At 51.2% G+C, this 24,069-nt stretch overlaps 14 protein-coding genes across 14 annotated transcripts; 7 read left to right on the forward strand and 7 right to left on the reverse strand.

Moving 5' to 3' along the window:
* Window positions 1-48: 48 nt before the first annotated feature.
* On the reverse strand, window positions 49-1,164 carry KL928_003102 (uncharacterized protein; the record flags this gene model as incomplete). The annotated part of the gene is made up of 1 exon (XM_043203653.1): window positions 49-1,164. One exon carries the CDS (start codon window positions 1,162-1,164, stop codon window positions 49-51), a length of 1,116 nt encoding a protein of 371 aa, XP_043059355.1.
* Window positions 1,165-1,246: 82 nt separating this feature from the next.
* KL928_003103 (uncharacterized protein) lies at window positions 1,247-4,474 on the reverse strand (the record flags this gene model as incomplete). The annotated part of the gene is made up of 1 exon (XM_043203654.1): window positions 1,247-4,474. The coding sequence occupies one exon, from the start codon at window positions 4,472-4,474 to the stop codon at window positions 1,247-1,249; it is 3,228 nt and encodes a 1,075-aa protein (XP_043059356.1).
* Window positions 4,475-4,600: 126 nt separating this feature from the next.
* Window positions 4,601-4,933, forward strand: KL928_003104 (uncharacterized protein; the record flags this gene model as incomplete). The annotated part of the gene is made up of 1 exon (XM_043203655.1): window positions 4,601-4,933. The coding sequence occupies one exon, from the start codon at window positions 4,601-4,603 to the stop codon at window positions 4,931-4,933; it is 333 nt and encodes a 110-aa protein (XP_043059357.1).
* Window positions 4,934-4,984: 51 nt separating this feature from the next.
* Window positions 4,985-5,584, reverse strand: KL928_003105 (uncharacterized protein; the record flags this gene model as incomplete). Its single annotated transcript, XM_043203656.1, has 1 exon — window positions 4,985-5,584. One exon carries the CDS (start codon window positions 5,582-5,584, stop codon window positions 4,985-4,987), a length of 600 nt encoding a protein of 199 aa, XP_043059358.1.
* A 702-nt stretch (window positions 5,585-6,286) lies between these two features.
* Window positions 6,287-6,661, forward strand: KL928_003106 (uncharacterized protein; the record flags this gene model as incomplete). Its single annotated transcript, XM_043203657.1, has 1 exon — window positions 6,287-6,661. The coding sequence occupies one exon, from the start codon at window positions 6,287-6,289 to the stop codon at window positions 6,659-6,661; it is 375 nt and encodes a 124-aa protein (XP_043059359.1).
* Window positions 6,662-6,826: 165 nt separating this feature from the next.
* KL928_003107 (uncharacterized protein) lies at window positions 6,827-12,901 on the forward strand (the record flags this gene model as incomplete). Its single annotated transcript, XM_043203658.1, has 1 exon — window positions 6,827-12,901. One exon carries the CDS (start codon window positions 6,827-6,829, stop codon window positions 12,899-12,901), a length of 6,075 nt encoding a protein of 2,024 aa, XP_043059360.1.
* A 6-nt stretch (window positions 12,902-12,907) lies between these two features.
* On the reverse strand, window positions 12,908-14,392 carry KL928_003108 (uncharacterized protein; the record flags this gene model as incomplete). Its single annotated transcript, XM_043203659.1, has 1 exon — window positions 12,908-14,392. One exon carries the CDS (start codon window positions 14,390-14,392, stop codon window positions 12,908-12,910), a length of 1,485 nt encoding a protein of 494 aa, XP_043059361.1.
* Window positions 14,393-14,467: 75 nt separating this feature from the next.
* Window positions 14,468-15,187, reverse strand: KL928_003109 (uncharacterized protein; the record flags this gene model as incomplete). Its single annotated transcript, XM_043203660.1, has 1 exon — window positions 14,468-15,187. The coding sequence occupies one exon, from the start codon at window positions 15,185-15,187 to the stop codon at window positions 14,468-14,470; it is 720 nt and encodes a 239-aa protein (XP_043059362.1).
* Window positions 15,188-15,286: 99 nt separating this feature from the next.
* Window positions 15,287-16,210, forward strand: KL928_003110 (uncharacterized protein; the record flags this gene model as incomplete). The annotated part of the gene is made up of 1 exon (XM_043203662.1): window positions 15,287-16,210. One exon carries the CDS (start codon window positions 15,287-15,289, stop codon window positions 16,208-16,210), a length of 924 nt encoding a protein of 307 aa, XP_043059363.1.
* Window positions 16,211-16,477: 267 nt separating this feature from the next.
* On the reverse strand, window positions 16,478-19,765 carry KL928_003111 (uncharacterized protein; the record flags this gene model as incomplete). The annotated part of the gene is made up of 1 exon (XM_043203663.1): window positions 16,478-19,765. The coding sequence occupies one exon, from the start codon at window positions 19,763-19,765 to the stop codon at window positions 16,478-16,480; it is 3,288 nt and encodes a 1,095-aa protein (XP_043059364.1).
* Window positions 19,766-20,116: 351 nt separating this feature from the next.
* KL928_003112 (uncharacterized protein) lies at window positions 20,117-20,663 on the forward strand (the record flags this gene model as incomplete). The annotated part of the gene is made up of 2 exons (XM_043203664.1): window positions 20,117-20,174; window positions 20,293-20,663. The coding sequence occupies 2 exons, from the start codon at window positions 20,117-20,119 to the stop codon at window positions 20,661-20,663; spliced, it is 429 nt and encodes a 142-aa protein (XP_043059365.1).
* Window positions 20,664-20,809: 146 nt separating this feature from the next.
* On the forward strand, window positions 20,810-21,493 carry KL928_003113 (uncharacterized protein; the record flags this gene model as incomplete). Its single annotated transcript, XM_043203665.1, has 1 exon — window positions 20,810-21,493. One exon carries the CDS (start codon window positions 20,810-20,812, stop codon window positions 21,491-21,493), a length of 684 nt encoding a protein of 227 aa, XP_043059366.1.
* A 358-nt stretch (window positions 21,494-21,851) lies between these two features.
* Window positions 21,852-23,309, forward strand: KL928_003114 (uncharacterized protein; the record flags this gene model as incomplete). The annotated part of the gene is made up of 1 exon (XM_043203666.1): window positions 21,852-23,309. The coding sequence occupies one exon, from the start codon at window positions 21,852-21,854 to the stop codon at window positions 23,307-23,309; it is 1,458 nt and encodes a 485-aa protein (XP_043059367.1).
* Window positions 23,310-23,522: 213 nt separating this feature from the next.
* On the reverse strand, window positions 23,523-23,981 carry KL928_003115 (uncharacterized protein; the record flags this gene model as incomplete). Its single annotated transcript, XM_043203667.1, has 1 exon — window positions 23,523-23,981. One exon carries the CDS (start codon window positions 23,979-23,981, stop codon window positions 23,523-23,525), a length of 459 nt encoding a protein of 152 aa, XP_043059368.1.
* Between the last annotated feature and the right edge of the window lie 88 nt (window positions 23,982-24,069).

Raw genomic sequence — 24,069 nt, forward strand, 5'->3', positions numbered from 1 at the left:
TTTTGTATCTTTTATTTCACTACCGGTGATGTGTTTACTTACTGTACATTACTTTCTCTTGGGCCGCTGCTTCACCTCTTCCTCCTTGCAGGGATGCAGTCTCACCACGTTCGGGTAGTCTGGCCGGTTGAACTCGTGGCCCTTGCTCCAGTCGTAGCTCAACGCGTACGCAAAGATCGTTCCCGTGCGGTTGAACCCGACAACCGGAATCGTGGCGCCCAGCGACGGATAGCCCTTCAGCCTGTGCCGTGCGTCCTTGTCCCAGAAATTGAACGTTCCGTCGGACCCGGCCGTGGCAAACGTCCCGTGCACAGGGTGGAACGCAATCGAGTTGAGAGAATATATGTTCACCTCCTTCGACGCCGTCTTCTGCTCTCTCTGGCACTTGAACGAGAACCCAAACTCCTTCTGCTGCAGCTCGTCCACGTACTGAATACCGCACCGGCCCTCAATCGACCCCACCGCAAACCCGTCGCCCTTCGGATAGCACGCGATCGTTCTCGTCTGGTACTTGAGCGGCGACATGCTCTGTCTGAAGATCTTGTCCGGGTTGTTCAGGTCGATCGTCACGATATGGCGCTCTGCTGTGCCAACAACAAGCAGCTTCTGCGACGAGTCCATCGCGTACACGCGCTCCGGCATGTTGAGCGTGCAAATCGGGTTCTGCTGCCTCATATCCCAGTACTTGATGGTCTTGTCCCACGATCCACTCACAACACACTGTGTGTTGGTAGGCCCGCATTCCACGTACCGCACCACCCTCACCGTGTCGCTGTGTAGTCCTATTGTCTGCTGTTGCTGCGACGCGAGATCAAACAGCCGCACCTGCTTGTCGGCTCCTCCACTGATCACCCGCGCACCGTCCAGAGAGAACCGCGTGCTCAGAACGGGGCCCTCATGCTCATACAGCGCGCGCCCTTCTACCTGTCCTGTCCCCGTGTTGATCTCGTAGATTCTGTTTTTGCGGTCCCACGACGACACGGCCAGAAACTCTGCGACAGGCGAAAACGCAAGATCCGAGATCGAGTCCTCCGGCCCATTGGGGACCACAATGTCGTTCTGCAGGTCCTGGAGAGTTCCGGCCGACGTCACAGTGCCGGTGCCCGAAGACCCGCCAAGCGAGCCCGCGCCAAACGCTCCTAGCGACCGAGCTCCAAAAGACATCTGTGTACTTATTTGAGGAAGAAAAAAAAATAGCTCTTCGTCTAGGTGGATTTTTTCCTGCTTACGTAGGCAATTACATAATCTAGTCGAGTCTCAACAGCCGCAGCCTCAACAGAGCATCGCTGATGCTGGTCTCCTCCTCGCCGAGCACAGGGCTCGACGTCTCGGCGTACGTCTCGACCGGTCTTCTGGTGGCCTTCAGCAGCACGCTTTGGTGGGCCGTGATGGCGTCGGCCAGTCCAATCGGATCCTTCTGGATATCCAGCTGCACAAGCACCTCGTCGGTCTGTTGCAGGTTGCACTTCTTTCTCAGTCTCTGGATTCTGTTGATCAGTTCTCTCACGAGACCCTCCGATTGCAGCTCTGGGTACAAGTTGATGTCCAAAATGACCAGCACGTCTCCCTCGGTTCTGACCTCCTGGCCACTGGAAACTTTGTCTTCCGGCAAGCCTCTGAGCACAGCCAAGTCCTCCTCCACGAGGTCGATGCCTGCCACCTCGACCTTGCCGGTCTTGAGGAACTCCTTGACCTCGTCGGAGGTGAGTTTCGGCAGAGCGTCTTTGACCTTTTTGGCGTCTTTCTTGAGCTTCTTACCCAGCACCGGCCAGTCGGCGACGGCCTTGTACTCGACGGCGAATCTGTCTTCGTCGGACGTGATGACCAGATCTCTGACGTTCAGCTCCTCCTTGATGTAGTTCTGCAATGCCTTGACGTCTTCAAGGTAGCCTGGGTCGGAGTGCAGCACAACAAGCTCCTTCAACGGGGTTTTGAGCGAGATGGTCTTCTTTTCTCTGATGTTTCTGCCCAGGTCGATGATCTTCTGCATTCTGGACACAGCAAGCTCGATCTTCTCGTCGATCAGAGAGTCGTTGACAATCGGGTACGACAAAAAGTGCACAGAGTCGGTGTTCTCGCCGTACTTCTTCAACGTTTGCTCCTCAAAAAGCACCTTTATTCTGCTGTAGATGTTCTCGGCCAGGAACGGCGTGAACGGAGCCATGGCTCTCACGAGAGTGAACAGCGCCTCGGTCAGCGTGTTCATGGCCTTCAGACAGTCCTCGACACCGTTTTCTCCCTTCAGTCGCTTTCTGTTGAAACGGATGTACCAGTTGGTCAGCTCGTCAATCAAATTCAGCAGCTTAGGAACCACCGTGTACAGTCTGTACTCCTCCATCTCGACACGGATAAACTTGATCAGCGACTGGATCGACGCCAGCAGCCAGCGATCCATGACGTTCTCGGATCTGGACTCTGAATCGTACTTGAAGTCGATGCCCTCGTTTTTCTTGAGCAGGGCGACTTGTCCTTCCAGGAACTTGTAAGAGTTCCACCATGGTAGCAGAACCTTGGAAACCACCTCCTTGACACCTTCCTCCTTGAATTTGAGCGTCTCGGCCCTCAAAACAGGCGAGTTGATCAAGTACAGTCTCAGGGCGTCGGCACCGTACGTATTGAGCACGTTCATCGGGTCTGGGTAGTTCTTCAGCCTTTTGGACATCTTCTTACCGTCAGCAGCAAGAACAATACCGGAAACAATAACGTTCTGGTACGGAGCCTTGCCAAACAGGTGGGTTCCCAGCACCGTCAAGGTGTAGAACCAGCCTCTGGTCTGGTCCAAGCCCTCGGAAATAAAGTTGGCCGGAAATGCCCCCGTGAACCTCTCCTTGTCCTCATCGAACGGATAGTGTTTCGAGGCGTACGGCATGGATCCAGACTCAAACCAACAGTCGAACACGTCCTCGATTCTCCTGAGAGTGCCCTTGCCCTGCTTGGATGGAATGGTCAGATGGTCGATACTTTCTCTGTGCATGTCTGTGATGGAGTGGTCGCCGGTCAGTTCTTTCAGCTCAGCCAAAGAGCCAACACAGACGATCTCTTCGAGATCGTCCGAAACCCACAGCGGCAACGGGGTACCCCAGTATCTTTTTCTGGAGACGTTCCAGTCTCTGGCGTTGGCAATCCAGTTGGAAAATCTCTTATCCTTGATGTTCGAAGGAACCCATCTGGTCTTGTCGACAGCCTCCAACATCTGGGGGACGATGTCCTTGACTCTCACAAACCACGATGGAACAGCTCTATAAAGCAGCGGAGTGTCCGATCTCCAGCAGAATGGGTAGCTGTGTCGGATCTGGGACGCCAGCAAGATCCGTCCGTTGGACGTCAGATACTTGATGATCTCCTTGTCGGCATCCTTCACGTAGAGTCCAGCAAAGTCGGTCACTTCCTGAGTGAATCTTCCGTCGTCGTCGACAGGGTTTGGAGGAGCCAGGTCCACGTTGATGACGCCTGCCTCCGTGGCAGCCTCGAAGTCGACCTCACCGAAAGCCGGCGCCTGGTGGACGATACCGGTACCGGAGTCGTCTGTGACAAAGGTATTGCAGTACACCCTGAACCCGGTGTTCTTGAACTTGTCGTAGAAGTAGTTGAACGCCGGCTCGTATTTCCAGCCGTCCATCTCCTTACCGAGGATCTTGCCGACAATCTTGTACTTTGCGTCCTTTGGCTTCTTGTACAGGCTCTTGATCAGACCTTCCAGCATGATGTAGGTGACGTCCTTCTCCTCGTCGTAGATCTTGGCATACTCAAACTCAGGGTGCACACAGAGACCGATATTAGAAGGCAGCGTCCACGGAGTGGTAGTCCAGGCGACAAGGATGGTCTTTGGATCGTCCTTCAATGGGAAGCCAACGGTGACGGCTGGATCGTTGACCTCCTTATAGTTCAGCTGAGCCTCGAAGTTCGATAACGAAGTGGTGACACCCGTGGAGTACGGCATGACTCTATAACCTCTGTAGACCGCTCCCTTCTCAAACAGCTGCTTGAAAGCCCACCACTCGGACTCCATGAACTCTGGGTACAGCGTCTTGTAGTCGTTGTCGAAATCGATCCATCTGCCGAGTCTGCCGATGGTTTTCCTCCACTCCTCGGCGTACGTCATCACGATCGACCTGCACTCCTCGTTGTACTTGGCTATGCCCATGTCCAGGACGTCTTGTTTGCACTTGATGCCCAGCTTCTTGTCGATCTCGTGCTCAACAGGCAGTCCGTGGGTGTCCCAGCCAAAGCGTCTTTCCACGTAGAAGCCGTTCATAGTGGCGTATCTAGGAACAATGTCCTTGATGGTCGAGGCGAGGATATGGCCGTAATGGGGGGTTCCAGTTGCAAACGGAGGACCGTCGTAGAAGGCAAACTGCGGCTTCCCTTTAGTCAGCTCAAGAGACTTGTGGAACGCGTTGATCTCATTCCAGTAAGCCAGAACCTTCTCCTCTTCTCTTGGGAAGGAAAAAGACTGCGGTTCTTCTTCAGACATAGTATGAGTGAATCTTATTTTGAGTCGCCAACGGGGAAAAATTTGTCAACGAGTGGCGCTGGTGGCGGTGAAGCGAGAGTGGAAAATTTTAGAGCTGAAAAAGATTCATCATAATTTGAGCTGATTATGTTTGGTCCGTTCAGAATGTCGCCCGTGGCGCTGGGCGGTTTGCTGTGGAAAAAGCCATGGAGACTCTCGAGATTCCAGAAATACAGACACAGAAAGAGAATGCAGCTTGTGGACTCCAACATCCAAGCCTTGTACGACGGATTGCAGGCCAACGGAATGTCGTCCAAGAGAGTGGAGCATTTGATGACCGAGTACCCAAAGGAGAGCGAGATGACGCCTAGGAACAAGTACACGGTGTTCAGCAAGTACGCAAGAAAATACAGAAAGGCAATCCACTTTGTGCCGAAATGGACCAAGCTTCCTCTCAGAAAACAACCTCCAAATGTGTAGCCGTCGTTCGGCCGCTCTCTATTGTACATATGATAAATACACTGCGCATGCTCATATATTATCCCAGATGTATTCCGAGATGAACATCTCGTCGTAGCCCTGGTCGAGATTCAGAACGTTTGTCTTTTGCGATTTCCTGTTGAGCACCAGCACCTGCTTGCTGTTGAAGTCGAGCTTGAGCCCGAGGCTTTCGTAGAGCTTGAGCTTCAGCGCCTTGCTGCGCTCCGAAACGTTCTTGTTTGCGTCCGTCTCGATGCTGTGTTGCTCCAGCTCGGCCAGCTGGTTCTGGAGGTTCTCTAGTTTGACAAGATCTTGGTTATACTTCAACTTGAGCGCGTTCAGTTCCATATTAAGACTTGTGAGGTGCTTTGCTATCGTGAATATGAGGTCCTCGACCTTGAGCAGTTCTTCCTTGACCTCCTTGGACTTGTGGTTATTTTTCAGCTCTGCGATCGAGCTCTCAAAGTGCTCCAGCTCACGCTGCAACTCGTCCAGCTTATCTTGATGTCTGTCTAGCTCCTCTTGTCGCAGCGATTCTAGCTTTTTCAGGTTATTATTGATTGTGTCTATTGCGGAGAGATCTTTCTGGATATCGAAGAAGCTGCGGATCTGCACGATAGGCAGACTGAGGCCAGGAAACTGCGTACCCATCGATAAAACAAATAATAAACAAACAAAATTTATCTGGGGCTAACCCTTGCACCACAAATACCGGAGGGTGAGAAAAATACAAATTAATATTTTCGACTGATCAGCATGGACCGCAAACGCGTAGAGGGGCTTCCACCATGGATGCTCACGCCGAAAGAGGAAAAAGAGGTTTTTTTGAACTGGCGAGACAACACGTGGAAAGCATGCGACCCGTTCGTCCAAGGTAAGTACAAACATCAGACCACCGACTAATGTCTAGACTTTGTCAAATGCGAGCATATGGCTGGTTACGGTGTGTGGTTCAAATGTCGCAAGCAATCCAAGAAGATGAGAGAGTGCATAAAATCGCGCCAGAAGCAGGAGTATGTCGACGAGGAGAGAGATAAGTTTATCCAAAAGAAAATTCAATTTTTGAACCAGCAGCGGGAGGAGCAGCAGAGAGACAGAGCAGAATAGACGTCAGCCAAAGCTCAAGCTTCGGAATCCACGGGGTAAGAAAGAGGAGTAATGTGACCCCGTTTGAGACTAGTCATAACTCGGTCACTGATAACCGTGAGGAGATGGAGAAAAATTGAGTTTTCCACCCTGTTTTGCTGCACTGCTAGAGAAGCAATTCAGCCCAAGCTGCAGCTTGTCATGGCCGGGCACTGGAGTATATAAGGACTTGGCAGCCTAGTACATAGCCAATATCAATTTTCCAATATGTCATTTCTCGACAGGTGGGTCTACAAGAACAAGACAAGACAAAGCGGCGTCAACAACACGGGCACCCATTATAACCCAACCACTATCACTCCTCAGGAGCAATTCAAATCTTATCCAGGCCGCAGGAACTCCGACACACAGCCAAATCTGAAAAACGTGCCATACACCTATTTCCACAGAGACGAGGTGATCAACGTGCGTGGCGACGATGGCCAGATGCACGGTCTCCGTTCGACTACCGACGGCTACATTGACGATAAGAACCAGAAGCACATCGTGGGCAACTTGCAGCCGGACTCGTGGGTGGACCGAAAGGGTTCGATCGGATCGATCGGCTCGATCGGCTCTGTGAGCAGCGAGATGAACGAATAGGCGGTTTTTTTGATCCAAGATTTTATTCCACTATGCTATTTATCTGAATTTATGGGACCTAATTATAACGCCTGGCTATTTTTCGCGGTAGTGTATCTGCCACAAGGATTTTTTAAGGGGGCCTTTTTTCCATAAGAATGCCTAATCGTAAATTTATTTTTAAATATGGATCGGTTCAATAATCGACGGAGGTCGTCTGATTCAGAGAATATCCCTCTGAATCAGGAAAGAGAGGTGCCTCAGATCGAGATCTCGACAGACTCAAACAACATCTTGAATCTGCCGCCTCGCGAACGGTCTTCGTTGTACGATATTGACGATTCGAAATCTTTTTCCAAGTCACGGATCCTGCCCAAGCTCACCGTGCACACTGATCTGCAGTCTGAAGACGATCTCATAAACATCCTGCAGCAGCCGTCGCCCCAGAGAGGTCATTCTCGCGGCTTTGAGGCCTCTCCTTCACCTACAAGCTCGCGTTTCCACAACACCAGAGTTCTAGACAACGACCGCATACCCATTCTTTTAGACGAGGAAATGGACTCTGACTTTTCGGAGGGCCTGAACCTGGCTCTGGCAGAGACCAGCGACCTGTGGATGCCTGTTAGCGAGTCGTCGGATGCATCCTCGCTGGACTCGGGCGTACGCATGCGAACGGGAAATTCGCACGATCTGGAGTCTGGAAACGCAGATATCGAAATGGCGGATCTCAGTGGCAAGCTGGACGTGCCAGAGTCAACCAGCATGTCGCGTCAGGACGTGACGTCCATCCAATCGGGTAAAAGTCTGATCCAGCCCGTGACACCTAGCTCGCAGATATCGTCTGTTTTCCGCAAGTTTTCGCAGCGGCTGAACGCCAGGGGCGACGAGCACGACGGCGAGATGGATCTAACCGACGACATCGATCTGAGCGAGCGTCGGGACTCTGTGGACGACGACCAGATGCATTGGGGTGATTACTCGGATTATGAGGATGATCTAGGACGTTCCACCTACTCTAAAAACACTCTTGCGGCCAACCACTCTTTGCAGACCACCGTGCTGCTTCCGGGCGAGCAAGACGACGTTTCATCGCAGGAGACTCGAGAAAAAGAGACTCCTCGCCTATTTGGCAAGTCGTTTGGCATTTTCGGGCCCAGCTCAAACTTCAGAATAGGCTGTCTGCAAATCGCGCGCAAACCGATCTGCGACCAGATCATTGCGCTGCTGTTGATATCGCAGACGGTCCTGTTGACCATTCAGCAATGGAAGGTCGAGGCAGGCTACGTCCACAATGGAGGGTGGACCTGGGTCGACTATATTTTGTTTTTCCACTATGTGGTGTACACGGCGGAAATACTGGTCAAATCGGTGGCGTTTGGCTTTTTCGACGACTCGCAGATGTTCAAGGAGCTGAAGTTGGAGAAGAAACAGAGCCTGTTGCGCAGATACCTGCGAAAGGCCGGCGAGAAGCTCCATCTGACACACCCAAAGGCAGCGGACCAGGACTACGCGCAGTCGCGGCCGCTCAGAACAGTGACTGTCCACGGAACAGAGAAAGAGCCTGCCAAGCTGACGCGAGCGTTTCTGAGGTCCGACTGGCACAAGGTGGACTTTGTTTCTGTGGTGTCGTTCTGGATTTCGCTTTTTATTAGCATCCAAAAATTAGACATAAAGCACCAGTGCATGATTTTCAGGTCGCTCATGTGTCTCAAAATTCTGAGACTGCTCAACATCACGCACGGAACCCGGCTGATCCTCAAGTCGCTCCGCAAAGCAGGCCACCAAGCTTCAGATGCCACTTTGGTTCTGAGTGTCTTTTGGGTGCTTTTCGCTATCATTGGAGTCCAGTCTTTCAAGTCTTCTCTGAGAAGACATTGTGTCTGGACCAACCCCAACAACAGCACGGACATATACGAGAACTCCATGCAGTTCTGTGGATCTTATCTGGACCCAACAACACTCAAAGAAAAACCATATATCCCTGGACACAACGACCAGACATTCCCGTATGCCAAGGGTTTCACCTGTCCGGTGAACTCGAAATGCATCTCGGGCGAGAACCCATACGGAAACACCATAAGTTTTGACAACATCTTCATTTCGTTGCAGATGGTGTTTGTCATTTTGAGCGCCAACACGTTTTCGGATATCATGTACTACACAATGGACAGTGACGAGATGGCTGCCTCTCTCTACTTTATTTTCGCCATATTCATTCTGGTGGTGTGGCTGCTGAGTCTGATTGTGGCCGTGGTCATCAACTGCTACAGAGTCCACATCGACGATATGAAAAACGCACGGCAGTCGCGCAAGACGCGGATCCTGGTCTGGGAGTTCGATTTCAGAGCACTGGATGCTGCGTACGAAGACTATCTGGCTCGCCACAACTACCTGCGCAAATTCTGCTCCACGCGCGGATTCTTCAACATTCTGGTTATCGTGGACCTCATCAACAAAGCCCTGGTCTCTACGAACTACGACGACGAGAGCTGGGCGAGATTGAAGACTATGGAGCTGGCAATCACCGTGTGTCTGTTCGCAGAAACTGCCATCAAGATGGCGCTTTTTGGACGGAACATCAAGGTCTACTTCTACTCGCTGAGAAACATAATTGACCTTTTGCTGGCCATCTCCACCATGGTGATCGCAAACTTGCAATTGGATCCAGAAGGAGGGCCCTATGGCTGGACGTCGGTCCTATTTATTTTTCGGTTCTACAGACTAGTGGTCGCCAGGGGTCTGCTGCACAACGCCTGGAAAGCCGTTTTCTCCAATTTCCGGCCCTTCATCGACCTCGGCATTTTCTTCATCCTGGTGCTGTATTTAACGGGCATTGTTTGTGCGCGTTTGTTTGAGGGACTCATTCCCGTTGACGAGTACTTGGACGACGACCAGCTGATCATGTACAACCTGCCCAATGTGGTGCTTTCGCTTTATACCATCACCACCACCGAGAATTGGACGAGTATCCTGTATCTTGCCCAGCAGTGCAGCCGGAACACCTTCACCAAGGTCTGTGTTGCTGTGTATCTTATTGGCTGGTTCATCTTCTCCAACATGGTCGTCCTCAACATTTTCATCGCCATCATCACTCAGAACTTGGGTGTCAACGACGCCAACAAAAAACGGATGCAGATCAAGCAGTTCTACCAGAAACTGGTGCGCGAACTGAACTCGAACAAGCATGTTGGTCTTTTTGACGATTTGAGAAGCCAGTGGTTTAGAAGCACCCGAAGAAGGGCCATCAGCACGTCGCAGATGATTGAGCACATGACGCACCTTCTGGAGCAAAGCAATATGAGTCCGGGAGATTTTCTGGAGGATGAGAAAGAGAGAAAAAAGCAGGAAAATATAGGCCTGTTTTCCAAGTGCATGAAGCTGCTGCGCAAATGGAAACCGTACGCTCGTCTGGAAGACAAAATCACCGACTCTCACCTGTTTGTTTGGGCGAGAGACTGGGTGGTTTCTGCCACCATGGCGAAAGTCGATTTCTCGCTTGGATTTGACTACCGAGAGCTCGACGTGAACACTGGCAGGAAAAGCTCGACTCGCGAGGTGTTCCGTCTTTTTGACGAAAACAACCTCGATCCAGACAAGGAGCTCAAGCAACGCGCGTATCTCGACCAGCACGTCGAGTTCAACAGAACATTGCACTACTTTTATCCCGACCATCCTCTTCGCAGGTTCTGTCAACGGATAGTGTCTCCGGCGTACGGAAAAAGAATGGACGGTGTCGACCCGTATCCAAAAGTGCGCGACGCTTTCTACGTTTTGATGTTTCTTGCCACAGTGGTGGTGGTTGTTCTCGCGTGCTACGTGACACCGTTGTACAGGAAAGAGAATTTTATTTACGAACGGCCATGGAACTGGGTCACCGAGGTGGATCTATTTTTCTCCATCTTGTTCACGCTCGAGTTCCTGATCAAAGTGATAGCCGACGGATTCGCGCGCACGCCAAACGCGTACCTGAGGTCTGCATGGGACGCCATTGATTTTGTGGTGCTGATTTCGTTCTGGATCACCACGTTTGGAGAAATCTACAGAGACTTCAATCTCGTGATTATTGTCGGCGAAGCAAGAGCTCTGAGAGGCCTCAGATTGCTGACTATCACCAGGAGATCGAAGGAGTACTTCAACTACGCAGTGATATCAGGAGCGCGCAAAATGCTTGCTGCAGTCCTGATCTCCATGACGTTGCTGTTTCCCTTCTCTCTCTGGGGTCTGCAACTATTTGTTGGAAAGCTGGCCACGTGCTCCGATAGCTCTTCGGACTACGACAACTGCGTTTTGGAGTACTCCAACGAAGTCTTCAAATGGAACGTCCTTTCACCAAGGGTGTACTCAAACCCGTACCTGAACTTTGACGGCTTCGCCAACTCGCTCTCGTCCCTGTTTCAAATCATTTCGCTGGAAGGCTGGACCGACCTGCTGCTGAACCTGATGAACATCACTGCGCGCGGACAGCCGCCAGAAACGTTTGCCAGTCCGGGAAACGGGATGTTTGTCATCATTTTCATCTTCTGCTCCATCGTCATCATTCTCAACCTGTTCGTCTCTGTTATCATCAACAATTACTCGGTCCAGACAGGAACAGCCTTTTTGAACGACAAACAGCGTGCTTGGTACGAGGTCAAACGTGTTCTGAGCCAGGTTCATCCTTCCAAACGGAAGGACGAATCTTCCATGAGCGGCTTCCGCAAAGCTTACTACCACCTCGTGGTGGATAAAAATAAAACCTACACGAGCATAGTGAACGGGTTTTATTTCATCCATGTGGTTGGTCTGCTGGTGGAGTTCTACCCAGCGAATTTTGCCGAAAACAACTTCCGCTATGCCATCACCACTCTGTCGACCACGGGACTTGCGTGCGATACTGTGCTGACGCTCTACGCTTTGGGCCCAAAACTGTTTTTCAGAAACGGTTGGAACATCTCGCGGCTCATCATCGTGGTTGGTGCCTGTGTGATGTCGGCGGTCGCCTTCTTTGTGTCCAGACAGTCCGTCTACGCCAACATCAACAAGCTGTTCCTCGTGGGGGTGCTACTTTTCCTCATTCCTAGAGTGGATACGTTCAACCAGCTATTCAGATACGCGTCTGCCAGTCTTCCGACGCTGCTAGCGCTGATATACACCTGGCTAGTCCTATTTCTGGTCTATGCCATTGCGCTGAATCAGGTCTTTGGACTCACCAGACTGGGCAAGAACACAACAGGCAACATCAACTGTCGTACAGTTACAAAGTCGCTCATTCTGCTCTTTAGAGTGAGTTTTGGCGAAGGCTGGAATTACATCATGGACGATTTCAGGGTAGGTGCCCCTTACTGCTCCAGTGCTGTAAGTCGGTACAGCTCTGATTGCGGCCAGAACGTCTCTGCGCACATTCTATTTTTCTCGTGGAACGTTCTGTCGATGTACATTTTCCTCAACATTCTTATTTCCGTGGTGATCAACAGTTTCAGCTATGTGTACAACTCGTCCGGGCCTCATTCGCTGCTGACTAGAGACGAGATCCGCAAATTCAAGAGGTCCTGGAGAGAGTTCGACCCCGACGGGTCTGGCTTCATCGACCCGTCTCAGCTGCAACCATTTTTGAGCAGCTTGGACGGAGTGCTGTCCTATAAAGTTTATCCCGAGAAGTTCTCGATTCCAAATATCACCTCGCAGTGGATCACAAAACACAGCAACGATCCGTATGAGCTGGAGTACGACTTTGAGAAATTGGACGAGATCATGGCGACAATTGATTTCCGCAAGGTGAAGGAACGAAGACGTCGGTACAACAGATTGATAATCGAGGCGTATCTTAAAATGGTGCAGACCAGTGATGGTCCGAAGATTGAGTTCACCAAACTGCTGCTCCAAATAGGGTACTATTCGCGGTTCCAGGACAGCACGTGTCTGACACTGGAGGATTTCGTCAAAAGATACGTTTTGATCCAGAAAATCAACAAGGTGGCCAGAAAACTGAAGATCGAGTCGACTATCCAAATGGTGTTGTCCCGGTTGAGACTTTTGATTGGAAATCTTAACCAAAGCAGCAATCCACCGCTGCAAAGAATCAATCGTCGGGTGGCCACAGAGATTTTCGACCAGGACGATCTTTACGGAACCCATGGAGACGATTACGACAATCCGTTTAATAATAATGAGCTATACAGAAGTGTTTCGGAAACCAGTCTGAATCCGTTCAACGATCCGTTCAGTGACCCAATAGAGGAGGAGCAAATCGTGCCGCCGGCCAGCAGGAGAAGCGAGAGCTAGTTATAGCTAATCCACCTTCATGTCCAAGAGTCCTAACTCTTCGTTCTGCTCGCGAGTTCTCTCAAACTCTTCCACCTTCATGTTTGGATCGTCGTCCGGAGCATACACGTTTTGGATGTACGATGACGCCAACGGGTCTTCCATTATCACTGTGAATTTCATTTTTCCAGCAAGAGCGGTATCGAGTCTTTCGAAGAACTTTTCCCAGTTGGCCTTGGACTCTGGAGCCATCGAGTCGGAAGTTTCCTGGAACACGCGGGAATGCAGCTCGTCTCTGACCTGGCGCAAGAGACCTTCCAAAGTGGTGAATCTTCCGCCAAGCGTTCCTGGGGTCAGATCCAGGTTGAGTTCAGGAACTTTCAGTCCACAGGTTTCGGACTTGAGAATGTCTCTGGTGAGATCCTCAGGGTCGTCACAGTATAGCGTCACACGCTTTCCCCGGTCGGGCACGGCACCTCCCGTCTTGACCTCGTTAGATTTATATCCGCAACGTTCACAGGTGGTGGACATAATAATCACATCCTTAAAGTGAGGAATATTAACGACTTTCATATGAGTTTCGCACGGAGCGTAGCAAGAAGAGCATGTAGCGTGGAACACCTGCACCTCGTTGGCAAAGTTCTCGATATCTGTCTCGTCAGACATGAATCCCGTGGCTCTGACTCTTTGAGGCTGTTGTTGCTGCTGTTCCTGCTCGTGGGCAGCAACCTCGTCCGCAGACACCAAACCCAGCATCACGTTCTGCTGAGGCGTCCGGTTATACTCGACCATAGACCATTTGTGCTGAGGCTCGCCCGGAACGTATTCGATCCAGGAGTTGCCGGATGGATCATCGATCAGGAACGTCAGGGGCAGGCCGGTCTCTCCGTTGAGCACAGAGCGTATTTTGGCGAGGAATTGCTCGATCTTTTCGTATATCTCAGGCTGAACCTCTTTTCTTTGCGGCTGGTCCATTTCGAGGTCTTGCACCATCTCCGACAAAAGTCCCTCGACGGTAGTCAGCTGACCTCTCTTTGCGGGAATTTCAATGTCGAGCTCGATGAACTTACACGTGCAATAGTCCGACTTGACCACCTGGCGGTTGAAGTCCTCTTTGTTCTCAATCTTGAGCACATACCTGCTACCTTTTTCAGCAATGGTGGAAGCCGGCTGGATCTCCGAGTTCTTGAATCCACAGTGAGGACACTCGAAAGAGATCACCACGATCTCTCTGAAATATGGAATCGAGGTGAGTAGCAGGCGCGAAACCCCTGTCTCGTGGCAGTTCATGCAAAGAGAATCGATTTCCTGAACAGGATGGCCCTGGGCGTCCTCAGCACCGGTCATTCTGATACCATCGTTGTCGTTTTCAGGAACCTGTTCGTGGTCGACCTCCTCTGCGGCCTGTCCGACGGGCTGGAAAAACTCTTCCTTCTTGGCTTGCTGGTCTTCTCCCATGTGTAGTTTTGGTATTTTAAAGTTGGTAGAATCTGGAGACTCGTTCCGCTTCATAAAACTATTAAAATAATTTTTTTGGTGATATATTTTTTTTTTCCGGAGTATTCCTGATCGTTCTTAGAAGTCTCTTTAAGCGGACTCGATTAATCCTTCGTTCTGAAGACTTTTCACAAAAAACTTGCGCACCTTGTCGTCAACAGCCACATCCACGGGCAATTGACCGTCCTTGTCTGCCACTTTGAAGTCTGCCCCAAGTTTCACTAACTTTAATGCCAAATCGCCATGTCCTTCACTGAGCGCGTGGTGAAGCGCTGTGAACCCGTAAATGTCCTGAGCATTGAGCGGCGAGTTGGCCTTCTTGACCAGCAGCTCGCAGATCTTCTCCGCTCCGATGGAAGCAGCACGATGCAATGGTAACTGCGCACGCTTATCTTTTATTCTGGCGCTGGCTTTACATTCCGTGACGAGATACTCCACCACATCGTAGTGGCCCTTACTCACAGCGTAAAACAGCCCCGTTTGGCCGCTGCTGGTGGCCAGATTGACATCTGGAGCAGGATCATGTTGCGCCAACAGCTTCACAATTTCCAGGTTCCCCACGGAGCAGGCCACGTGGAACGGCGTCCATCCGCTTTCGTCGACCATCTCGTCTATGTCGACCTCGAACTGACTCTTTGGAACAGCCAGCAGTCGTTTGACGATCTGCTCGTGCTGGAATGTACAGGCCCAATGGAGCGGTGTTCGCGAGTCTTCGTCGCTTTGAAGCACCAGCCGTGGATTCTGGCTCATTAGCCCGTCCACAATGAGTCCATTGCCCTCCTGGGCAGCCTTGTGAAGCTCAAATGACATAATAACCTTTAATTAAATTAGCGAAATAATGTGTCGTGCCTCACCCACTAAAATACCAGAAGGCAAATTCAAATTCTCTATTTCCACTAATATCAAACCATGAACAATCAAGGGTGGGACAAGTTTGCCCAGGATTTGCAAAAAAGAGCTCAGCAGATCGCCAAAAGCCAGGGTGGCCGCAAGCCGCCTGGATCTCCGTTGGGTATCTTTGCTGGCCTGGGAGGATTGCTTCTGCTGGGAGGTGGTGCACTGTTATTTGACAATGCTCTGTACAACGTGAACGGTGGTGAAAGAGCGGTGCTCTACGACAGATTGAGCGGTGTTCGTCCTGAAGTTGTGGGCGAGGGTACCCACATCAAGATTCCCTTCCTCCAATTCCCAACAATTTACGAGATTCGTGCCAAGCCAAGAAGCATTGCCTCGCTGACCGGTACAAAGGACTTGCAGATGGTGAACATCACGTGCAGGGTGCTTTCGAGACCGGAGGTGAGCGCATTGCCTACCATTCACCGCACGTTGGGCCAGGACTACGACGAGAGGGTTCTTCCCTCGATTGTGAACGAGGTTCTGAAGGCGGTGGTGGCACAGTTTAATGCTGCACAACTCATTACACAGAGAGAGAAGGTGTCGAGACTTGTTCGTGAGAACCTGATGAGAAGGGCGGCCAACTTCAACATCCTGTTGGACGACGTTTCTCTCACGGCCATGACGTTCTCGCCGGAGTTCTCGACTGCGGTCGAGGCCAAGCAGATTGCCCAGCAGGACGCCCAGAGAGCGGCCTTCATTGTGGACAAGGCCATCCAGGAGAAACAGAGTCTGGTGGTGAAGTCGCAGGGTGACGCAAAGTCGGCGCAGCTCATTGGTGACGCCATCAAGAAGTCCAAGGACTATGTCGAGCTCAAGAGACTGGACACGGCCAAGGAGATTGCCAACATCCTGGCCAGATCTCCAAACAAGGTCATTTTGGATAACGAGGCGCTGTTGTTGAACACTGTGACCGACTCTAGAGTTACCAAGAAGTAAGTTATTTAGCACATTCCCTGTTTATAGCATCAATTTTTATCGTCTTGGACCTGTGCTCCCAAATTTTTTTCGAGACCGGCGACAGGCGTGCGTCTGTTGGCGATGGGAGGACTTTGAGCAGATCTCTGTTGAACGCCAGCTTCGGCCGTGGTGTCTGGTGCTGCATGGAGGAAAAACCGGCACCAGGGGTCTTATTTATACACCGTTTCTTACAAACCTAAGTTTCCTGTCTCGAATTTGAATCAAATTAGTCTAGTCACTATATGCTCACGCAATCACATTTTTCAGCACCTCCTTGGACGAGACAACGCCGGCAAACTTGCTCTCGAGGTACTTGAGGAATGCCACAACCTTGTGCTGGGTCTCCTCGGAGTCGAACTGGTTCAGTCTCTCTATGTTCTCTTCTCTTCCCAGTGTCGACTCGTTGATCAGTTTCTGCTTCTCCAGCTCTCTCAGGAACACCTGCTCGAATATGGCGACCACCTGGGCAGTGGCACTGAGGATTATCTCGTTATTCTCCTCGTAAAGTTTCAGAATCAGCTCGAAAATAGGCTTGTTCTCCTCGAGGCCGGTCTCCAGGGGCAGGTGGCTAAGCAGCGAGGGCACGATCACGTTGAGCGGGACGGCCTGCGGGTTCTTGAGCGCCATTCTGCTGACACAGCCGCACGCGTTGGCAATCGTTCTGTTGAGCGTGTCCTTGGTCTCGACGTCGTCGTCGTCCGCCTTGGAAGCTTCCTTGCCGGCCTTGTTGAGCAGCTTGGACAGCGAGCTGAGGGTGGCCGGGTAGGCAGGGGTCACGTCGACGGTGGCGTGCTCGATCAGGACGCCGACACCGTACGCGGCGGAGCCGCGCACCTCGGACGACTTGTCGTTGGCGAGTCTGTCGACAAACACCTCGAGCAGCTCTGTGGTGTACGGGTTTTCGCTCTTGAGGCCGTTGCAGATCTCGGCGAGGCAGCCGACGGTGGAGACACGCTTGTTCTTGTTCTTGCACTTGACCTGGGCGAGAATGACGTCTTTGAACGAGCTGAAGATGCGCACAAAGTCGCCGCCGAACGCGTCGGCCAGGCTCACCAGCACCTCGAGCGCCGAGTCGTAGATCATGGCGTCGGTCTCTGTGGTGTCGACCTCGTCGCTCGGGACGTCCTCGTCGTCCTGGGTGAGGCACAGGTGCTCGTTCTTGAGGATCAGCATCAGCTGCGTGCACAGCGACTCCAGCTGCGACGAGTCGGTGCCCTCCATGATGGCCAGCTTGCCCAGGGCCTTGGACTTGATGTACTCGTACAGACAGTCGATGCACGTCATCACCATGTGCACGTCGAACTCGTCGGGCAGAATGCTGACGGTGATGCTGCGCACGTTTCTGATGAGCTCCAGCACCTTGTCGTTCTGGCCGTGCGCCTCGTACATGCAGTAGGCCACCTTCCAGAGCGTCGACAGCGACGCTTCTCTGACTGCGTACGACTCGTCGATCTGCTCGCTGAGGATCTTGACGGTCTGGTCGACGAAGCTCGTGAAGCCGGCCTTGGTGCCGACGGCCAGCGAGCTCAGCGCCACGAGCGCGACCTCTTTTTCAACGGTGATACCTGTGTGGACGTTCAGTTTTTCTGCGAGGTCTGCTTCGTCCGCGATCTCGTCGTCGGGACCAAAGTTGAAGTCGAACTCGTCCTGCTGCAGACAGTTGAAGATCTCCGGCACGATTCTGTCCAGGAACGGCGTGAACTGCTCGCCGTACACTTTGGCCATGTTGGAGATAAATGCGAAGCCGGACTCTCTGAGTCTGCCGTTGGCAGAGTGGATCGCGCTGTACGACGCGTCGATCAGCGGCTGTGCGTACGGAGCAAACGCCTCAGAGCCCACGGCCCGCGCCATCGACGAGATGTTCTCGAACGTCTGCGCACGCAGCTCGATGTCGTCCTCGGTCATGCCGTCGATGTGGTCCATGTTGGCAATGAACTTCTCCAGGAACTTGATCGACGGGTCGAAGTACGGCGTGAACGCCTTGCCGGCCGCGTAGGCCACCGACCCGATCGCCGACACGATGCTCGACTTGAGCGACGACGACTGCGCGCCGTCTAGCATCTGGAACAGCTTGTTCATCAGCGGTTCCATGTACTGCTTGATGCTCTCGTTCGACATGTACTCGATCAGCGTGTCCAGCGCACAGGTGGCGTACTTGTACACCATGATCTTGCTGGTGGAGTCGATGATGGAGATGATGGGGCTGAGCAGCAGCTCGTGGTACTCTGCAACCGTGTCCTTGAGCTCCTCGTTCAGCTGGGCCAGGGTGCGCAGCGCAGCAGCCTTGACGAGAATCGACCCGTCGTGCAACCCGGCAATCACCAGCTGGATGATTTTGGGCAGCTGCGTGGAGATGTAGTCCGGCGCACCCTCAACAGTGACGCCGATCGAGAGCAGAGCAGCTCTTCTCTCGTACTGGTTGCTCGAGCTCAGCAGCTGCGGAGCCAGCTCCAGGATCGGCTGGATGATCTGGCTCGACGGCAGGTTGATCGCCAGCTCGTTCAGAAGTCTCAGAGCCAGCGTGTGTGGCGACGCCTCCTCGTTCTCGTTCTCCTCGTCCTCCTTTTCGAGCTCCTCCTCGGCCTCGTCGTCCTCCTCGCTCGCAACGCGCAGAGCACACGTAGCCATCTGTCCGCCCAGCTTGGCCTGCGAGATCTTGGACTTTCTGTACGAAATGCACTGGGTCAGCGTTCTGAGCGCAAAACACCGGATCTCCTCGTCCAGCTCCTTGTTCATGGCCGTCTCGATCATCAGGTTGATGATGTCCACAAAGCTGTCGCCCAGCAGCTTTATGTCCAGCAGAACAAAGCTGTTGAACGCCGTGAACAGCTCCTTGGTCCTCTCGGTGTCGGAAAACGAGAGAGAGCTCTTGAGCAGATGCACCATACTTGGCAGCAGAGACCTGAACGAAGGAGCAAGCTTCGTCAGCAGCGCGTCGTCCTCCTCGATGTACGCAGAAATCACCTCCAAGGCAGAAACAGAGGTCACCTGGACGTCGAGAGAGGCCTGGTCCTGCAGAGTGGTGGCAAACAGCGACAGAAAGTCCTGAGAGTGTTCAAACCAGTCGGCAGGGAACGTCTCCAAAATACAGAAGATAATGAACACAGCCATCTCTCTGGTCTGCACGTCGGCATCCTGGGCCCCTCCAACCAGCGATTGCAGCAGGGTCGGCCACTTGTTGTCGGGGATATCTATTTCGGCAATGGCAGCCACGATTCTAGCCGACGAGTGTCTGATGTTCTTGGACTTATAGCCAAATGCAAACTTCAGCAAAGACTCCCTGATTTGAGACTTGAGGTTTTCATCGAGCGCCTCCCATTGTTTTGGAACCAGCTTCTTGGCCTCCACGGCAGCCAGCTGCTTGACACTGTCGTCAGCAGAATTTTGAAGCAGGTGGATCAAAGAAGGGAAGGCCAGAGAGTTGGTGTAGTACTGCGCCTTCAAGGCCTGTGTGGCGTTCTTGATCGCATTGTTGTCTGGCGACAAGATGCTTCTGAGTGTTTGTTCCAAACCACTCAAGAATTGGGCGTCCATGGTAGCTGGAGGTAAAGACTGAAAATTAAATCAAATAAAAAAAAATTTTAGTGAGTGATACACGAAACTTAGGTTGCAGGAGCAGACTTGCGGGGGGGAGTTGGTAGCTGTAGCTGATACGGCACAGCAAAGACAACACATCCGATACGTTTCCTATCAAAACTGAGCACTGTCCTGGAAAGCCTCTGGCAAGTTTGAAAGCCGAGGTTGGTTTGCTGGGTGCTTGTTCCGACCACTCCTTTCCGTAGCTAGTCTGAATCTTATATATGCTAAATCATTAAAAGTACGGCCAGATACTGTCGGTGCCCTATATGTTTACTCTCGCCCCCTAAGAGTACGTAATTTGCCCTTATGGCCAAGTTGGTAAGGCGCCACACTAGTAATGTGGAGATCCTCAGTTCAAATCTGAGTGGGGGCACTCGCTTTATTTTTAAAGATTTTTTTTACTCATGGTTCCTAATCTATCCCTCTTTTCGGTATGCCCTTATTAGTGTGCGACCGTCGCACGACACGGTCTTGCACCATAGAGCTTTCGACTAGCAATGTGATAAGATTCGGCCGAGTGAATGCTCCAGAAATTTGCGCAAGCGAGTACGTAGTAGACGATCCTCAGGTGAGCTCTTCCCATTGTTTTATATGGAATGTGTGCTTTGACGAATCGACAGCACCATTGACATACATACAGGACATCTCACTCAATGGAACGTTAATCAATGGCAGGAAACTTCATAGGGGATTTGCAATACTGAGCGACCAGGATCTCATCGAGATCGGTGACCATCTTAGCTTACGCTTTACAGGCGAGACTTTTGGCAAAGAGGTGGTATTAGAGGAGCGCAACTGGAAGGTTCTATCTCAGGTAATTGGCAAGGGTACTTTTGGAAAAGTAAGTGGCTAATAGTTCTGTTCTAACGCCAGGTGCAACTTGCAACCAAAAGTTCTGCATTCTACGCAGTGAAGGTCCTCAGTTGCTCAACACTCTCTAATGAAAACCAGATACTGACACAGATCGACCATCCAAACATCATCAAAGTACACGAATATATGGCGACCAACAATGGTCTTCGAATATACGAGGACCTGGCTATTGGAGGAGACCTATTTTCGTACATGGCACAAGGCAACGACGTGCTTCGACCAGTCTCAGAGACACAGGCACTACTGATTGTGTACCAGGTGCTCAAAGCATTGGAGTATCTGCACTCTCGCGAGATCGTTCACCGAGACCTGAAGCTTGACAACATATTAATAAAAGGGGCCCCTGTTCGGTATCCATACGTTGTTCTGGCTGATTTCGGGGCTGCCAGGCGGCTTGACGCGCAAAGAACCAAACGCTCGGCCAGAAGAATGTTTACAATGGTAGGGACTCCGGAATATGCAGCGCCAGAGATCGACCTGACGCAGCCACGGAGCACCAAGGGGTACACCAACAAGGTAGACATTTGGTCTTTAGGAGTGATCACGTACATTCTGCTTACCGGTGTGTCTCCATTCTACTCGCCTTGCGTTGAAAAAACCACCCTCAAGGTCCGGAAGGGAGACCTGCTGCTGGAGATCAGAGAATGGAGCAAGATCTCTCTCGAAGCAAAGCAGTTCGTCAAAGGGTGTTTACGTGCCAAAGTACTGCAAAGGCTGGACGTATTAGGGTGTTTGGAGACGGATTGGATCAACAAGCGTTCTCACAAGGAGTGGCTGGAGAAATGCTACCATGCTATTTTGGGCCAATGAGTGAAGTGATGAAAAAAAATCCCGTATTGCCCTGCAAAATGCAAAATTTTCGTGGGGGGAGAAGATTCGATCCGAAGATCGAGGATAGCGCGGCACGGTAAGAATTTTTTTTTTAAGAAGCCCGAATTTTTGTTAAGAAGTGCAAAAAGATTTTAGACCAATAATCAGTTGATCCGGCCCAGTCATCGTTCTACCTTGTCGATTTGGCATACACCTAATCCTCTTGAATAACTACGCTAAAGCACAAAGTCACGGTCACGATTGGCATAGAACAAACCACTGCATCAATCATATTTATTTGTTGGAAGATTTGCCAGTTTTCGCTTGCTTGATATGTTACCATCGCTCTTGATCCAACATGTATAATTCCGCCTATAATCAACATCATTCATACTACCCAGGCAAGTCTCCAGCACCGCCTCCTGCATCGCAGTATACGCAATCCAGCCAGCTGAACGGGCAATCGAATGGCCAGCACAACGCACAGACTCCTCAACTCTGGATGGGTGATCTCGACCAAAGGTGGGACGAGACCACCATCAAACAGATTTGGTCCAGTGTTCTTGCCCCGCTGGGGATCTTAGTGCACTCTGTGAAGCTCATTAGAGACAAGCAGAGCATGAACCTCGAATTGGCAAACGCAGGCTATTGCTTCATTCGATTCCATAATTTTGAGGATTGCTACAAGGTGCTCGAGCTATTCAACGGTAAGCCCATCCCAGGAACAAACAACGTCCGGTTCTTCAGACTAAATTGGTCTTCGGCCAACTCTTCTGGTGCCAATATCACTGCTTTCCAGCCTAAGGGTCAGTCCGAGTATTCCATTTTCGTTGGCGATCTGCCTCAGACCGTGACTGAACAGACTCTTTTGCAAGCCTTCCAAGCGAGATATCCCTCGTGTTCGGGTGCCAAGGTCATGGTTGACCCTGCTACTGGTCATCTGAAAGGTTATGGTTTTGTCAAGTTCTTGAACGAGACAGACCAAAAAAGAGCATTGATAGAGATGCAAGGCTACGTTTTGCTCGGAAGACCTATCAGAGTTTCCACCGCCTCCAAGTCCCAGACGAACGCAGCTGCCAACAGCTCTTTCGCATCTGCTATGCCATCTCAGGATGGTCCCGGTCAGCTGAAGGTTAACGTCCCTAGTTTGCCCCAGTCGGCTCCTCTTCAATACTACAATGACCCCAACAACACCACCGTTTTTATCGGCGGACTGAATGTTCCAATTTCAGAGATGCAACTACGAACTCTCTTTTCCAGGTACGGCGACATCAGCTACGTGAAAATTCCTCCGGGCAAAAATTGTGGATTCGTCCAGTTTTTCCACCGTGCTAGCGCAGAAATGGCCATCAGTGAGATGCAGGGCTACGATATCGGTGGCGGCTGTCGGATCAGAGTCAGCTGGGGAGCCCGTGCTGCTCAGAGGAACTGGTTTGCTAAGCAGCTGGCCATGCAGCAGCAACCACCGCAGCAAGCAGTGCAACCGTTGCAGACGCAACAGTTTCAACAAGCCAATCTGTACAACATGTCCAATACATTGGGACTCACTGGTACTCAATACAGCCTGCTCAACGATCTGCTGATTGACAATGCTGGTACTTCTGCTACCAATGGCGGATCATATAGTGGCTCCCTTCTGAACATCGACAGACTCTCACGCGAACCCATTCCTTTCAGTCCACTCAACTCGTCGGGGACCTCTTTGACAAACAGCTTTGCCTCGGATGAACTCCGCATGAACGAGTACTTTCTCGCTTCTAGACTCAACAACTTGGAACAGCTAGACATAGGTTCTGGTCTTTTCAAACTTAATTGAGAGGAGACGGCCTTTTTTTCGTTTTGTTACTTAGCATACATTCGTCAACGCATTTTTGTGCTTTCATTTGCTTCCTGTTCATTTTCTTAAACTGTTATGCATTTGGCTCATGTGGGGGAAATTAGAAAGTTAACAGTGAGATATGAGATGGTCAATAAATAAATAATTTGTATTCCAATAAATAATAAAAAAATAAATATGATGGTAGCTATTTCATTCAACCCGGTCGATCCGCGCCCTGTACAATTCCTCCTCTCCCTCTTTGCCCCCCAAATCTTTGTAGAGACCGCCATGCGGGTAAGATCGTGGAGTAGCGGGCCGTTCTGGCCATAGATCAAAGAACCAGATAGCAGTTGCGAAAGATCCTAGCCCTGCAAACCACCCAAGGAAATTGGCAATAGCGGTAGAGTCACTGACTGGATTGATAAAATCTGGCGACCACATGTCGAGATTATCCTCAAATGGGTGGACGGGAGTGTCGAAATTTCGTCTGTTTTGCTGGTCGTCGTAAACCTGATAGGGATCTCTTTTCTGCGGCATCACGTAGTCCTTGGGGACCTTATAGTCAGGAAAATCTGACAGTTTTGGCAAAAATTTGGGCAATTCGGAGCTGTATCTAATATGGACTATTCTTGGGACTCTGTTGGCCCGAACGGCCAATCTACTAAACATGTTTAAGGAAATGATATTTTACTCCACATTTACAAAAAAAACTGTAGACAGCCCGACTGGGGAATGGCAGAATCTTTATTTTTTTGAA

This window comes from Ogataea angusta (genome assembly GCF_019207475.1).
Source record: "Ogataea angusta isolate 61-244 chromosome Unknown 61-244_NODE_6_length_652341_cov_89.526226, whole genome shotgun sequence".
NCBI classification, from domain to species: domain Eukaryota; kingdom Fungi; phylum Ascomycota; class Pichiomycetes; order Pichiales; family Pichiaceae; genus Ogataea; species Ogataea angusta.